General features: G+C 51.2%; 1 protein-coding gene across 1 annotated transcript in view; it reads right to left on the bottom strand.

Annotated features, from left to right (window-relative positions):
* The window catches only part of LOC124244621 (palmitoyltransferase ZDHHC11-like), a 52,733-nt gene that overhangs the window by 18,202 nt on the left and 18,965 nt on the right, over positions 1 to 15,566 (bottom strand). Inside the window, exons 6-11 of the mRNA XM_046671221.1 lie at positions 14,160 to 14,284; positions 11,023 to 11,178; positions 8,087 to 8,196; positions 7,061 to 7,095; positions 3,985 to 4,078; positions 148 to 182 (exon numbers count right to left, since the gene is read on the bottom strand). Of these exons, the coding sequence (XP_046527177.1) occupies positions 148 to 182; positions 3,985 to 4,078; positions 7,061 to 7,095; positions 8,087 to 8,196; positions 11,023 to 11,178; positions 14,160 to 14,284 (555 nt within the window). The remainder of the gene's footprint in view (positions 1 to 147; positions 183 to 3,984; positions 4,079 to 7,060; positions 7,096 to 8,086; positions 8,197 to 11,022; positions 11,179 to 14,159; positions 14,285 to 15,566) is intronic.

The following is a 15,566-nucleotide window of genomic DNA, read 5'->3' as shown; positions in this document are numbered from 1 at the left end:
AAATGGAACAATTTTATTTTCTATTGTATCATATTATTTAAAAATATCCCATCACAGATCAATTATTTTCCAAAGTAATTTGACTTAAGAAGAGAATACAGCTATTTTTCAGACGGCAAAAACAACTCTAGTAAGCACAGAACTTACCCAGAAGCAGATGAATTTGGGTCGACAACTGTTTGCTGTGGGGGAAAATGAAAATTAATAAAACAGAAAAAGAAATTTGATATTGAGGTTAATCTTTCAGAAAATTCAAGTCCGTTACTAGTCAGTTTTAAGTCATGGTATCTCAGGGAATCCTGAGGCCTGGGAAAGGACCTCACTGGTGGGAAAGCCCACTTCTTCCCAAACCCTGTTACAGGCACAAAGGTGTTTTCATGTCTCATTGGTAAGAACCCAGGAGTGGGAAGCTGGGTAAAATGATAAGAATGTATTTAAGTTTTTAAGAAAATGCCAAATTGCTTTCCAAAGTGACGTCACTTTAAATTCTCATTTTAGGGGTCGGCCCCGTGGCCAAGTGGTTAAGTTCGGCGTTCCCCTTTGGAGGTCTGGGGTTTCACCAGCTAGGATCCTGGGCACAGACATGGCACTGCTCGTCAGGCCACGCTGAGGTGGCGTCCCACACAGCACAACCAGAAGGACCTACAACTAGAATAGACAACTATGCGCTGGGGGGCTTTGGGGAGAAGAAGAAGAAGAAAAGAAGATTGGCAACAGATGTCAGCTCAGCTGCCAATCTGTAAAAAAATACATTCCCATTTTACTTTCAGCTACCAACATATGAGCCTTCCCTTCCTCCACATTTTCACCAACACTTGGTATTGTCAGTCTTTTTGCTTTTAGCCATTCTGATGGGTGTGTAGCGGTATTCTATTGTGGATTGAATCTGCACTCCCCTAATGTTGAAGGCTGTGGCCATCTTTTCATGTGCTTATTGGCCGCCCACAGAGCCTCCTCGGTGAACGGTTTGTTATAACAGGGCTGTTTTCCTTACTGAGATTTGAAAGTTCTTTATATATTCTGAGTACAGTTATAGGGTTTGCAAATATTTATTCTGGCCTGTGGCTTATATTTTTATTTTTGTAATGGTCACTTTTGAAGAGCAGATGTTTTTAATTTTGATGAAGTACAATTTCTCATTTTTTTCTTTAATAGTGCTTTTGGTGTCATGTTAAAGAAAACTGTCTAACTCAAGATCATGAAGATTTTATTCTTTCTTCCTAAAGTGTTATAGTTTAGCTCTTAGATGTCAGTCTATGATCAATTTTGAGTTCTTTTTTGTGTATGGTGTGAAGAAGGGCGTTAAGGGGTTTTTTCTTCCTTTTTTTTTTTTTTTTTTGCATATAGTTATTTAATTGTTCCAATACCGTTTATTGAAAATACTCTTATTTCTCCTCTTTGAAATGCTTTGGCACCTTTGTTTAAAATCCATTGATCAGAAATGTAAAAGTTTTATTTCTGGAGTTTCTGCTCTGTTCTATTGATTTATATGTCGTCCTTATGCCAGTCCCACACTGCCTTGATTACTGTAGCTTTAGATTAAATTTTGCAGTCAGATTGTGGAAGTCCTCCAATTCTGTTCCTCTTTTTCTAAATTATTTTGGCCACTTGAAGTCCTCTGAATTTCCATATACATTTTAGGATCAGCTTGCTATTTCCTTAAAGAAAAATCTTGCTGGCTTGGTGGGAATTCAAAAGAGATCATGGTAAGTCTGTAGATAAACTTGGGGCAAATTTTCCATCATGGCAATATTGAGTGTTCCAGTCCACGAATATCGTAAATCTTTCCATTTATTTGGATCGTGTTTAATTTCTCTCAGCAATGGTTTGTAGCTTTAAGTATACAGATTTTGCACTCGTTTTGTTATTTTATTATTTTTGGTGCTGTTGTGAATGGAATAGTTTTCTTAATACCATTTTCAGTTTCTTCATTGCTAGTATACAGAAATATAGTTGACTTTTTGTATTGATTTTTATATGCTACTGCCTTGCTAATCTATCTGATTAGTTCTACTAGCTTTCTTGCAAATTTGTTAGGATCATGTTTCATGTAGAAACATACAGTTTCCCTTTCAAATCCATATGCCTTCAATTTATATTTCTTGCTTTAGTGCACCAACTGGAACTTTATTAAAATGTTGAAATAGAAGTTCGGAGTGGGCATTCTTGCCTTGGTCCCAGTCCTAAGGGGAAAGCATTCAGCATGAATTAGTTTTAAGTTTCATCTGTGCTCTTTATCAAATTGGGGATTTTTTTCTACGTTATGAAACTTTTTAATCATAGATAGATGCGTTATCATGTCAAATGCTTTTTTCTGATTGATGCGCTCATATGTTTATTGTACTTTATTTTATTAATATGCTTATTACATTAATCTAGTTTCAGACATTAAATCAACCTTGCATTCCTGGAATAAACCTCACTTAAGTCACAACATATAATCCTGCATATATGTGACTGCATTTGGTTTGCTAATATTTCGTTAATGATATTTGCCTGCAGATTCATGAGTGGTATCGGCTTATGATATTCTTCCTTTGGGATGACATCGTCTGGCCTGGCAGAATGAGTTGGGAAGTGTTACTTCCCCTTCTATTTTCTGAAAGAGTTTGTGCGTGATTGGTATTATTTTTCTTAAAGTATTAGGTAGAATTTACCAATGAAGCCATCAGGGCCTGGAACTTTCTTTCCGGGGAATTTTAAATTAGTTCAGTGTGTCTACTTGTTTTATGTCTATTTGAATTTTCTATTCCTTCTTGAACCGGTTTTGGTAATGTGTATCAAGTCAGTAGAATGATAAATCTCTTTCTTAAGTAATAAAGCATATTTCAACCTTGGAACATTTATAATTAAGTAAAGAAAAGTTTAAGAGACCCAAACCCATAATGTCACTACTTTTGCATTACAGAGCCATCTCTGTGCGTTTGACGTTTTATGTTCCTGAATACTGAAGAGAATTTGTCCTGCTAGGTGTGGGGGGAAAGGCTTCAGCTCTCAGAGCCCGAAAGATCGGCCTGCACTTAGAGAGGAGCTGGGCCTCAGTGCCTGCTATTGGCCACTGAGTAGAAACAATGAAGCTGTGTCTGGAGAATCTGTAGTGGGACTTGACGCAACGGTCACTGACGAGTGTCTCTCAGGGTGGCGGCTGCGCGGTCAGGGCTGGCAGCAGGTGTTGCACGGGACTGGCCCAGGCAAATCGGAACACAGGATCACCCGGGTTTCATGGTCGCAAAGAAAAACCCATGGCCACTTGTTTGTGGCGTGGAGTGAGGATCACCTTTGGCGGCTGAGTCTTGTGGGGGCAGACTGGAGGCACGACAGGTTCCACTAAACGTGTCTCCAAACTTTTAGGACAGGTGCAAGCAAGGAAAAAGCCTTTGCTGACAATGTTACTGTGACTAAAGGTGGGTGCCAACCTCCTCCCTAGTTCTAAATTATTATGAGGAGGTCTCTCTCTGATGCCCTGCAGAGATTGCAGAGAGATGAAGCCCCTCCCTCAGAGGAAATGAAGTCACTGTAACCTTCAGAAATCAGCAGACTCGCAAACTCTGCTTAAAAATTGCCCACCAGAAACCCCCAGGCAGCTGACCTCTGGAGCAGCTGCAGAAGTGGGTGGACCTAAAAGGAGTCAGCCCTGCTGGCTTGATCCTGTGAGGAGCGGACACAGAAATGGTATAACACACACATGCACAGACACAACTGCACACCCACAGCACACCAAACACACTCACACACACACACACACAAACACACACACACACACACAGAACACACAATACAAGCCTCACGGTCAAGAATACTTTCTGCCCCTCACTTTTTCTTTTATTTCCCACCTGCCTTTGTTCCCATTTGAGTAGCATCCCTGGGTACTACAGAAACGCTTCAAAGCAGCCAAACAAGCAGTTCCCAACATTGTTCTAGCCTCATTCTTGGCGGGGCCCTAGACCCCACATTTGGCTTTCACTCTGGCGGCTCTGGGCTTACCTTTGGCGGCGAGGATTTCTTTGGGTGTATGGTGCTTAAGGAGCACATGTTCTGGCACCAAGGAAACCTCAGGAACTGCTTGTGCTTCCCTTTGCTAGGACGGGGCAGGAGCAAGGAAAGAGTGTGTCAGCAAGGAAGAACTTCCTTTGGGCAGTGAGCTCACAGAGGGCCGATGAAGCCTGCAAAGCATCCTACAAGCGCCATTATTGTGGTTTCTGCCCTGTCGGCAGAACCTCAGAGGCCGGCAGACCCTGGGAGGCTGTTTGAGGGCTCCTGAATTGGTTGCACCCTGTGAAACGCCCTGCAGCAGCTCCACGTGCAAAGGACCATGACTGCCTGCTGGTGGGACGCCAAGGAGAGGGGCTTCTCGCTGAGCACCCCACACTGGACCACTGCAGCCACACGTCTGTGGGTGCAGCAGTGAATCAGCAGGGCTCACTGACAAATGGACAGGATGATGTGCCTTGGCGCCCACAACATTCCCACTTGGTGGCAATTCCTTGCAGCAGCTCTAGGAAACTAACACAGGAGGAGTCTCCTGGCTTATCCAGGTCCAGTGTAGTCACATGAACTTCTAAAAACTGAGAAATAAGGAAGAGGAGGAAGTCAGAGAGTTCTGGAGCATGAGAAGGACTTGACCCACCACCACTGACTCAAAGACCGAGGGAGCAGCATGGAAAGCAGGAGAAAGCAATAAATTCAGTCAACATCTAAATAAGCTCAGAAACCAATTCTTCCCTACAGTTTCCAGAAAGGAATGCTGACCTGGTGAACACTGCCTGCTGCCTGTGAGGCATTAAGCAGGGACCCCGCTGAGCTTGTTCAGGCTCGTGACCCATGGACACTGAGCGAGAATGTCTTGTTTAAGGCACTCGATTTGTGGGAATTTCCTACGTAGCAACTGAAAACTAATACAAGCCGCTTGAGGGACATTATCTGGTAGAACTCCTTTAAAATTACGCAAGAAGGATCTTCAGATGTGTGATCCTACGCCCTATTCATGTTTCCATCTTATCTGGTCAATTTCTATACATCTGTTCCATACAATGTTCCAGAACAGACAAATGGTCCAGAAGAAACGCTCCCAATAAATTGGTCTGATAACCACTACTAGAGAGAGACCCCCTCAAGTTCCACACAAAGTTTTCCCCCAAAAGGTGTCTGCGACTAACATCAGCTCACTCCACAGGCTCTTACCGAGGGAATCTTCCTTCCTTGCATTGGCTTAGCGTCCTGCGATTTAAACACATTCCCTGACTCCTAGGAGCTGACACTCTGACGTGCTACAGCAGGCTTTGTGTGTCTACTTAATCGACCAGCAGGTTGACTACGCTAGGTTACCCTGGCAACGCTTCTGCAACAAAGGCCCTTGGTGTCGTCTGCCCCTTGCATCGGGAGGGTTTGTAACCTGCACGGTGCTACATCCTGCTTTCCGCACAACTGTGCCTTTCAGTAAACAAGCTTAGCTCGTCTTCCTGTTGAAGTACAGACTAGATTGAAAATGAAAAATAATTTTCCAGAAATGAGGAATATGGTACATCCCAAAGATGGAATAATTTATATTCATAAAAATCATGTTTTTGTTTTAACAGACACTGTTCACAATAAATGGAGTTTTTAAAAAGGCTTCTAAAGAGTTGTACTTTACATTTTTATGAAACAAAACATTATATAATGCATTATGTATATAATGCATGTTATTTCCTTCATAATAAGAATAATATTAAAAAGGAAGACTTGGAAGATACTAATCAAAACGCCAGCAGTGGCTATCGGTGGGTGGGGAACTATAAAGTGATGTTCATTCCTGCAATGGGAATTTTTGCTGTTTCCAAAGTTTTCATAATGAATGTGCACTGACTAGTCAATCTGAAAACACTAGGTTTTGGTCTTTGTTTGGCTTTAGAGTGTAAGTTTGCTGACCTAGTTCCAGTTAAGTCTGTCATTCTTGACAGGAAGGGGTAAAAGAAAAGTGCTCTTAGATTGTATTTAAAGGATCATAGAGAATGCGTCAAAGTGAAATTCGAGTGACGTAAATTTTCACCACAGTCTTGCCAACCAGGTTTCTAAGGAAATAAGTTTAGTAGGAAAAATAGTGGGTCATCTGAAAGGGAAGGACGTTTTCACACTAAACTCCACTCCTGATTGTTAAACTGAGCAAACTCGCGAGTCGGTCCAGCCGTTGAGAAGCGACTAACGGTGCGTTTCTCCTCAGCTTCCCTTTTCCGACTCACGGAGTCTCTCTGCCATGTGGTTGTAGGATGGTGAGATTTGAGCCCCCCAGGAACCCGGCCCCATCCTCCTGGCCCGGGAAAGCTGGAGCTGCCCTCAGCTGGTCTCGGCAAAGGGCGGGGCTTGGGGAGCGCAGCTTGGGAAGGGCTGGTGGCCGCTCTCTCGGCCCCTTGGTGCCCCAGGGGAGACTGGCTTGTGGTGTCCCTGTCGTGACTGCAGAGATGCGCAGCTGTGGGTGGGGACAGTGTTGGTCCCTCCCACATACAGGTGAATGTTTACTGTAACTCCAGTTCCAACTCCAGCTTTCTCGGAACTGCACAGAGCGGTTTTAAAGTTCATATGGAAAATAAGTGTGTGAAAGAACTGTCAAAAGTAATGAAAAAATCTCGAGAGGGATCCGCCTAGCAGATGTTGAAAGGCGGCTCAGTGAAACCTCATCAGTTAAACAGCACCCTGTGGCTGAAGGACACAGAGCAGTGAGGCAGACACCAGCATCCAGAAGCAGATCTGGGCCCAGTGCTTGTGGGAATCTGGGGTATCACAGAAGGGGCCTTTCGATTTGATGAGGAAAGAAGGATCGTTCATCCACAAGGCGGCGACCACAAGTCGCATTGCAACAAAATAACCTTGGCTCCTGTCTCAGTGAATATAAAAATAAATTCAAGATGGCTTGAAAATCAAAACGTAAAGAAAGCAAATAAAAATTATGCAAATATTAGCAAACAATAGGGAGGATATTTGTTTAACCTTGGAGTAAAGAAGGCTTTTTAAAGCAACACAGTGAAAACGAGAGGATAGCTATTTTTCAGACAGATAGAACAGCTCCAGTAAGATGACAACTCACCCACGCGCAGACGGACTCAGGTCTTCATCTGCTTCCTGTGGGGGATGAATGAAAATTCACAAAATGAAAAAAGGCTGCTGACACTGAGCTTATTTTTCGACAACGTTCAAATCAATTCTTAGTTGATCCTGAGCAATGGTGCCGCAGCATCCCCCGGGTCCTGGGAGAGGGTCTCACGGGGGGACACCACCTTCACCTCAACCCTTGTCACCTGCATAGGTTCGTTTTCCCTTCTCTTTGGTTAGAAGCCGGAATGGGAAGCTGGGTCAAATGATAAGAACATACTTAGCTTCTTAAGAAAATGCCACACTGCTCTCCAAACTGGTGTAATCTTACATCCCCACTGGCAACGGGGGAGCCTTCCACGTCCCCGGCTTCACCAGCACTTGGTATCATCAGTCCTTGTGCTTTCAGCCCTTCTGACTGGTGTGCAGTGGTATCGTGTTGTGGTTTCAATTTGCACTCCCTTAACGCTGAAGGCTGTTGACCACCTTTTCATGTGCTTATTTGCCGCCCATAGATCCTCCTGGCTGAACAGCTTGTTCAAATCTTTTGGCCCGTTTTAAAAACTGGGGTATTTTCCTCATAATTGAGTTTTGAAAATTCTTTATATATTCTGGATACAAGTATATGATTTGCAAATATTTTATTTCTGTCTCTGGCTTATATTTTCATTTTGTTAATGGTGCACTTCGAAGAGCAAATTTTTTTTAATTTGATGAGGAGCGGCTGCAGAAATGGGTGGGCCTAAAAGGAGTCAGCCCTGCTGGCTTGGTCCTGTGAGGAGTGAACTTAGAAACAGTGTAACACACACATGCACCCCACAAACCAAACACACTCACACACACACACACAAACATGCCCAGCATCACACACATCACGCGCACACTCCCACACACAGACTCACAGGACCAAGCCAGTGCAGAAGCAGAGGGTTGTGGCTAAGAGGTCCCAGCCTCAGGGCAATCTGGGGCATTGTCCCAGCCCTGGATGAACATGAGTGGTGACACAGAGGGACATTGGTACCTGTGGCAATTCTATTTGGATGGACAGCCCTTTCTTCGCTTCTGGGGTTTTTGCATCCTGTCGGAGGCGGCCCTGTGTCATATATTCAAACGTGCTCATCTTTTTGGCCACTAGAAAAGAGAAAGAAGGCAGAGGATGGAGTTATTATTCATCAGCTGTGCTTGGTGCCCAAGAACAAGCAGGCAGTGCACCCTCCCAGGGCTCCAGCGGGGGCGTCGGGAGCTGGTTCCTAAGCTGGAACACTGAGGAGCTGCTGGACAGCCACTCCAGAGCACACCCGGCCATTGGGCAGCAAACCTGAGGCTCACTGGCCCCACATCCCAGGCGCGGCTGCCCTGCTTGCCCCACAGGCCCAGAAAGTAAATATGGACCTATGGCGAGTACCGTGCCCAGCTCAGTTTGGATTAAGCTGAGACACTGGCTGTCCAGCACGTGGCAGAAGCACCTCAGGATTTTAAAAGGAAATCTGAGAGACGTGGCTGTCAACGCAAAAGGAGTACTAGTGAAGATGGGCTCTGTGCCTATTTTTGCCTTGTGCTTCCACAGAAGGGCCAGACTTTCCATTTCTCTGTCCCTAAAAACCAACACACATGAAAACAGAAGGTTTATAATTATTTCTGGAAAGTGAAAAGGGCCACCCTCAGAAGCCTATTTGCAGCTCGAGGAGCAGACGGTGGCACCGGCTGCCCCACAGACCCAGTGCAGCCCTCGGAGGCTGCCTGCCGGGCGGCTGGGCCCCGAAGACGGAGCCCCAGCCCTTCCCAGGCAGGTTCTACAGGGCTTGTGTTTCTGTTTTGCTTGCGCTTGACTTATCTTTCTTGATTAACTCTACCTGGCTCTTATTCCATTCTTCCACGTTCCCTCGGAACCTGTGTCAGAGTTTGAGGATATAAAACTTGCACTTGTTTATATTCCAGTGAAAATAGTCATTCTTTTGCACGAGTTTGCACAAATACCATCAAAATCAGATTATAATCAAGCCCTGTGTGTCCCAGAGCTCACACTCGTTCGGAGTAAGTTTCCTGTAAACCGTTTTAATCTGGCAGCGACGATAAAGTCTCAGAGGAGAGGGAGTCGCAGAGCTTCAAGCCTCACGGGCGAGGAACTGTGAGGCCGAGCGCAGCGTGTGCCAGATGGACGCCAGAGAGTCTCCCCCCGTGTTCTCAGGTGCCCGCGCCTTAGTCTGCTCCCCCTAACATCACCCGAGACACTTTCTCTCCCACTGGCTGTGGCCGTGGTTTTCCTCACACCTCGGCGCGGGCACTCTCTGCATCCACGTGGATTCCCGGATATCCTGTCCTCACCGACGGTCCCACTCCCACTGATGTGCTGAGGACTCGTCAGAGTGCCCCTCTCCCGGGCTTCAAAAGGCAGCATCCAACTGACGTGTCCCCGAGCACTCCCCCACGCCGGGGCGCTCCCGCCTCCTGCAGTCTCTCCCCTGGAGTGGGGGCTGGTCCTAGTCACTTGCACAGAAAGTGATGAGACGTCACTTCCCAGACTGGGTTGCAAAAGGCTAGCTTCTGCCTCACTGCCCTCTCATGTGCTCCTCGGATGCAGCCAGCTGCCCGGTGGCCAGATCCTCTGTGGAGCGTCCACACAAGATGGAACGGATGAGGCCGCGGGCCAAGAACTCACGAGGAACCAGGGCAAAGAGCTGACCCTGCCAATGACCCGGGGATGCACCTGGAAGTGGGTCCTCCCAGGTCCAATGAGACCATGCCCTGCTGGCACCTTGCCTGAAGCCTCGTGAGGGGGCCCGGGCCAGAGGACCCTGCTGAGCTCTGCTGACCTCCGACCCACAGAACTGGGAGGTAATAAACGTGTTGTTTTAAGTGGCTACGTTTTAGGTAATTTTACTCTAACTAACAATAACTAATATCCCAGCTTTTTCCTGGAAATCTATCCTTTGATGTGCAAATATGGTAAAATCGGCATGTGCAGTCCTGAACCTGGTGCGTTTCTCCCCCACTGAGGGTCTCTGTGTGTCACTGTGGGCAGTGAGTGACACCGCTGTCCTCCTGGTCGGCTGAGTGGGAACCCTGGAGGCCCGTGCGCTCACGTCCGACTCCACTTGGTCCTGAAGGCCCGTGGATCTTGAGTCCTCCAGGCCCCTCGCCCTGTTAGCTCACCACGTCCCTCCTGGGTGGCTGCACGGGCGCCCAGCCGTGCTTGCCTGCCTCTGACTTGCCAGCTGCAGGCAGTCACGCATGCTGCTGCTGCGGCGCCATCCCAAAAGTGCACCCCTGACCCCATGACCCGCTGCTCCCAGTGCCACCAGTGCACCCAGCAGCTTTGGGAAGAGCTCAGCCGCCTGGGCTTCGGGCGCTGACTCCATGCACTGCCCGGCTCGGCGGGGGCACTCCCTGACTAGACCAGCCCCACAGCCACCAGGTTCCTCCTGCTGCTGCCTTCTCCTGGAGGCTGCGGAGGGTAACTGTGGTCACTTCTAGGGAAAGCCTCACAGGGTGGGGGAGCCCCCCAAGTCAAGGACACAGAGGAGCCTGCCACATGCAGCCACCAGGCAGACACTAGAAACCCACCGGTTCTCCCTGCAGCGTTTGGTGAGCGGAGACCCTGTCGCTGAGTTTAAGGTTTTTCCTTGTTAGGATTTCTGCCAGGCACTTTTCTAAATCCCCTGTTCTTTTTTCATAGTGCCCTGTTCCTGCCTCATAAATTCCGTTTCTTTCTCTCTCTGAGCACTTTAACTTTCTATTCTTTAAATCTCTTCCGTGTTTCCTGCAGGTCTCAGAGCAGAATTCAGCCACTGCTGGACCTGCTGCCCTCTTGGCTTTCTCTTCTCTTCCTGTGATTTGTCCTTGGTGCTTTGAGCTTGTTTCTGGCAGAGGCTGACTGAGGGGCCACCTGCCTCGGGACACGGGAACACGAGGGGGCAAAGACTGGCCAACCTGGAGGTAGGGCTTGGGGACACGTACTCAGGTAGAGGTGGAAGATGAGCAGGTGTCCCAGCATCACAAGGGTCATGATGTCCAACAGCAGCATGGACACCCCGATGCCCAGGACCACTGGGGTGCTGGTCCTCACAGGAAAGAGGGGGAGGAACAGCAGCCACGTGTTCTTCCTGTAGACGCCTGTGGAGGCAAAGGAGAGATCCGTGCATCTAGTGCCTGCTGATGCAGCAGCCCCTCTCATCAGGTGAGCTCCACAGGACAGAGCTGGGCAGTGGGGGAGCGAGCACCAGCCCACGGGAGCGCCTCCCTGCCCAGGTGAGCGCCTCCCTGCCCAGGTGAGCGCCTCCCTGCCCAGGTGAGCGTCTCCTTGCCCAGGTGAGCGCCTCCTCACCCAGGTGAGCGTTTCCTCCTTGCCCGAGTGAGCACCTTCTTCTTGCCCAAGTGTGTGCCCTGCCTCACCTAAGTCCTCACTTAAGCCCCTCCTGACTGCGGTGGGTATTATGGTCCCACTTTATAGATCTGGAAGGTAAGGTTGGGAGAGGTGACTAAGTACCCAGGTCACAGAGCCTGACCCTCTGCCTGACCCCAGCGCTCACCCTTTCCTGCAGGCCTCCCAGAGCCCTCTCCATGCTCAAGCAGCCACTCTCAGATAGAGCTGGAGGCTACAGCCACCACTTTGGGGCAATCCTAGGACATGGTGCTCTGTGCCCCAGGGGTGTGACGGGCACAACCACACCACTTCTAAATATTAAGTGTGAGAAGCATAGTGAAGGGCTGTGCAGGCGGGCCAGGGAAGACTGAATTCCAGTTGAAATGTCTGCCCCACAACAAATTCCAAAAGGGAGCTTGACCCAGCTCCCTATGTGGCCTCCCACAAGGCAGTTGCCACGCCCTGTCATGGTGCACGGCCGCGGCAGTGTCCAGGGCAGAGTCTGGTGCCCCAGGGGCTGCAGCATGGGGTGTGTGGGGCTGGGCTGGACCGTGGGGCAGCTGAACCCCCACTTGTCCTCTTGGCAGGTGATGTCCTGACGAATTGCCGCCAATGAGAGCAGAGCATCCCAGGGAACTGGTGGTTCGGAAGCTCTGTGGAATTTCCTCCCAGGAAATTGTCTCAGTCCACAGTCACAGGATTCACGTGGCGCCAATCACACTGTGCTTCCAGAACTGGCCAGTTGCAGGGAGAAGCTGGCCTCATGTGGCCTCTGCACGTGCGCCGAGATCGCTGAGGCCGGTGGCTCTGGGTGGCCACTGGCTCCTCCTGTCCTTCCCCCTCCTCATGGCCCCCAAAAGCGAGGGCCCAGTTAACCGACCATCGCTGGGGGGACGGCTGCTTCCAGCAGAAGGCGTGAATGCACACAGGCCTTGGGTTTGACACCGTCACCGCTCACAGGGCAGGAGCTACATTTCAGAGAGTGCCTCAGGGGCAGCGGAGCAGCCGCAGGGCGTGGGATCAGCCAGCTCTTTGCAGAGGATGGGGGAGCTGCAGGGCCTTCCATGTGGAGCTCACAAAGCTCATCCTCGAAAGACGAAGGTTCTGGGAGCTGCCAGGCACTGGACAGCCCCTCTGGCTAAGGCAGTGCCAAGAGGGTGTCAGGTGGGCAGGAGACGCTGTGCCCACGACTCGGGGGCTCTTCCTATGGAGCGAGGGCCTGGTCTCACTGGGCCCCCGGCAGTCCACTGTCCCATGGTGATAGCCAGGTCACATTTGGGAACAGGTGCAGGTTGGACAGTCCACCCCACAAGGCTGGTCTGTGCCAGATGCTGGGTGGGCCTGGGGGGTGACAGTGGGTGGGGCATGGTGCCCTCCAGGAAGAGGAAGTGTCCTCCTGGGACGAGGCACAGCGGCACTCCCGGTAGGACCGAGGCAGGACGCCTACACGTCACAGGCTCAGGGAGAAGGGAGATGTGGGGCCTCAGTCCCACCGCAATGTCCTCGTCACGTCTTCCAGGCTGTCCCGGCTGCGCACTCCCCCGAGAGGAGGGCATTGTCCGTCCTGCTCTGGAGCCCAGGGTTGGGCCTCTGCAAAGGCCAGCGTCAGCACCTGAGATGTTGGAGCCTGTGACGGGGCCCGGGGCTCCTGGAATGTCCTAGGCTGAGTGACAAAGGTCCTACATTCTCCTGCCCTGAGGACTGGCCTGCAGGCCAGTCTGGAGAGATGCTGGGGACTGAGACAGCGGGCCTGGCTCTGCATCCTGAGGGCTTTGGTCCCAGAGCATTTGGGACAGACATGAGGAGGTGCTCCACGTGAGGTGCTCCCCTGCGTCGTGTCCAGGGCTGTGGTGACTAATGACGACAGACGGCAGACTGGGTGGCTTGAACAACAGAAATTTACCCTCTCCCAGTTCTGGAGGCTGGAAGCTAGGGGGTCGCAGGGCCGTGCTCCCTCCAGAGGCTCCAGGGGAGGACCTGTCCCTGAGTCTCCCAGCTCCTGGGGCTCTGGGGCTCCAGGCCTCCCTGGACTGGTGGCCGCGTCACTCCCGTCTCTGCCTCCATTGTCATGTGGCCTCCCCTGTGTCTGTGCCCCTCTCTTCCGTCTCTGATGAGGGCACTCACGTTGGATGCAGGGCCCTGGACAATGCAGGATGAACTTATCTCGAGATCCTTTATCACGTCTGCCAGGACCCCTTTCCAGATAAGGGCACAGTCGCAGGTCCAGGGTGAGCACCTTTCAGCCCCCACATCTGCTCTCCTCGAGCTGGGTGGGGACATCTGTTCCCAAGGCCAGGCTCCCTGACCCGCTTATCAGAGAGCTGTGTGGAGCCCGCAGTGCCTGCAGCCATGCACCATCCCAAGCCCATGCCCCAGACAGCCTGCCTGCCCACCACCCCTGCGCCCCTGCATGACTGACCACGAGGGACAGAGGGCAGATCGCGCTCTCTCATGCCTGCTGCTGCCTGGAAGCACGGCCTCCGAGCAGCCACGCCAGCGCCTCTGGGCCCCACACCTGCCTCCTGGGCCCTCAGGAAGCTGCCAGGCTGCAGGGTGGACGCTGGGTGCGGCCCTTAGCCTGCGGAGAGCACCAGGCACCCCCGCTCCAGCACCAGTTCTGCTCACCCGGCCTGGGGCAAGCGGGCTCCCCTCCCCACGGCCGGAGACAGCTGGAGGGCGAGGCTGACACATGAGCCCCTCACATGGCGCGGCCCCCCAGGCAGCCGCATACTTTGGTATTGGGGGTCCGTGCGCAGCTCCTCTGGGTTCAGGAAGTACTGAGTGAAGATGTACAGCAGGATGACGATCAGGCAGAGCAGTCCGGCCGAAGCAGACGCCACGGAGCTGAAGAAGTACCTGTGGGAGAAGCAGAGGCGGGCTCAGAGCCAGGCCAGTGGGCAGCCAGGACGGCGCGGTGGGCGTCCCTGCTAAAGGAGCTCTCTGACGGCTGCCCCCATGCCCCGATTCCTGTTCCCGGTCGCACCCTAAAGCTCAGCCCTGCTCTGTTTTCTCTCAAGCTCTCTGGGCGAGGTCCCTGATCCGCTTCCACCATCGATCCTAAGTGCAGTTTTCTATCTCCTCACAACTTACACCACCATCTTGTTTAATCCTCACGGGAAGCTGCGAGGAGGGGGAGCCACCCCCAGTTCACAATAGGGAAACTGAGGCTCAGAGCCAGGGAGTGGCTGGCCCAAGCTGCCTTGGCACCCGGGACTCAACCGCTTCCGGGCCGCAGCTCACAGCCCGCCTGCGATTCCCAGCTGCCTCCGGTTCAGACCCGGGCTCACTCCCACCTATGGCTCCGTGGGTCCGTCGGAGCTCTGGAATCGTGCAAAATGAGCCCTGTGAGCTCTTAGCCTCAAGTCGGGGTTCGGGACTGCTGCAGTCGAACAGAATCGGGGTGTGACAGGTGGGGGGCTGCACGATGCCGTCTTGCTATCAAGGGCACCGAGTCGGCATGGGGAAGGCCAGGGGTGTGTGGTGATGGACGCTAGCACAGCGTGTGGGCTCACTGCGATTGACCTCGAGGCCCGAGGAAGCCTGACCATCCAGCCCGCAGCAGGTCCACCGTTCGAAGTCCCATGCGCATATTCGTGCCAGAAACGGTGCAGTGTGCTTGCGTGTCAGACCAGTCACTCCTGCGCTCCTGTCTGTGCTCAGAAGACACGGAGAATGACCCGCCCACCCCAAACCCTAAATTCTGGGTAGCAGTTCTTGGCATCTGCTTTCACTGAAACATCTTCCCTCCAGTCTTTCTGTCGTTATATTTAAAAGAAACAATTCCGTTAACATTTTCAATGTTAAACAATGTCTTTTGTTCACCTAAAATTTAGTTGATTCCGTTTTTCTTTCCTGGAACTTCTTGAAGTTTCCTTACACGTGTCTTTAGGGGAGGGCTGAGATGTGAGGGATTCCCAGGACCGGGTGGGCGCGGCTGCAGCCCTGAGGCAAGCAGCTTCCCTGAGGGTGCCGCATCTGGGCCCTTGCATCCCTCCCAGACGTCTCTTCTGGGTCATGCTGCACAGGCCGACTCTCTCCTGTGTGAGTGGGTCCTCGGGGCACCCACGGCCGTGTGGACACGGGGAGGCCCCACACTGAGCTCTGGTCCAGGCAGTGGGTGGGCTCTGCACCTGACCCT

Source organism: Equus quagga, chromosome 9 (genome assembly GCF_021613505.1).
Source record: "Equus quagga isolate Etosha38 chromosome 9, UCLA_HA_Equagga_1.0, whole genome shotgun sequence".
Taxonomy (NCBI): Eukaryota; Metazoa; Chordata; class Mammalia; order Perissodactyla; family Equidae; genus Equus; species Equus quagga.
This window is presented reverse-complemented; position numbering and strand designations above follow the sequence as displayed.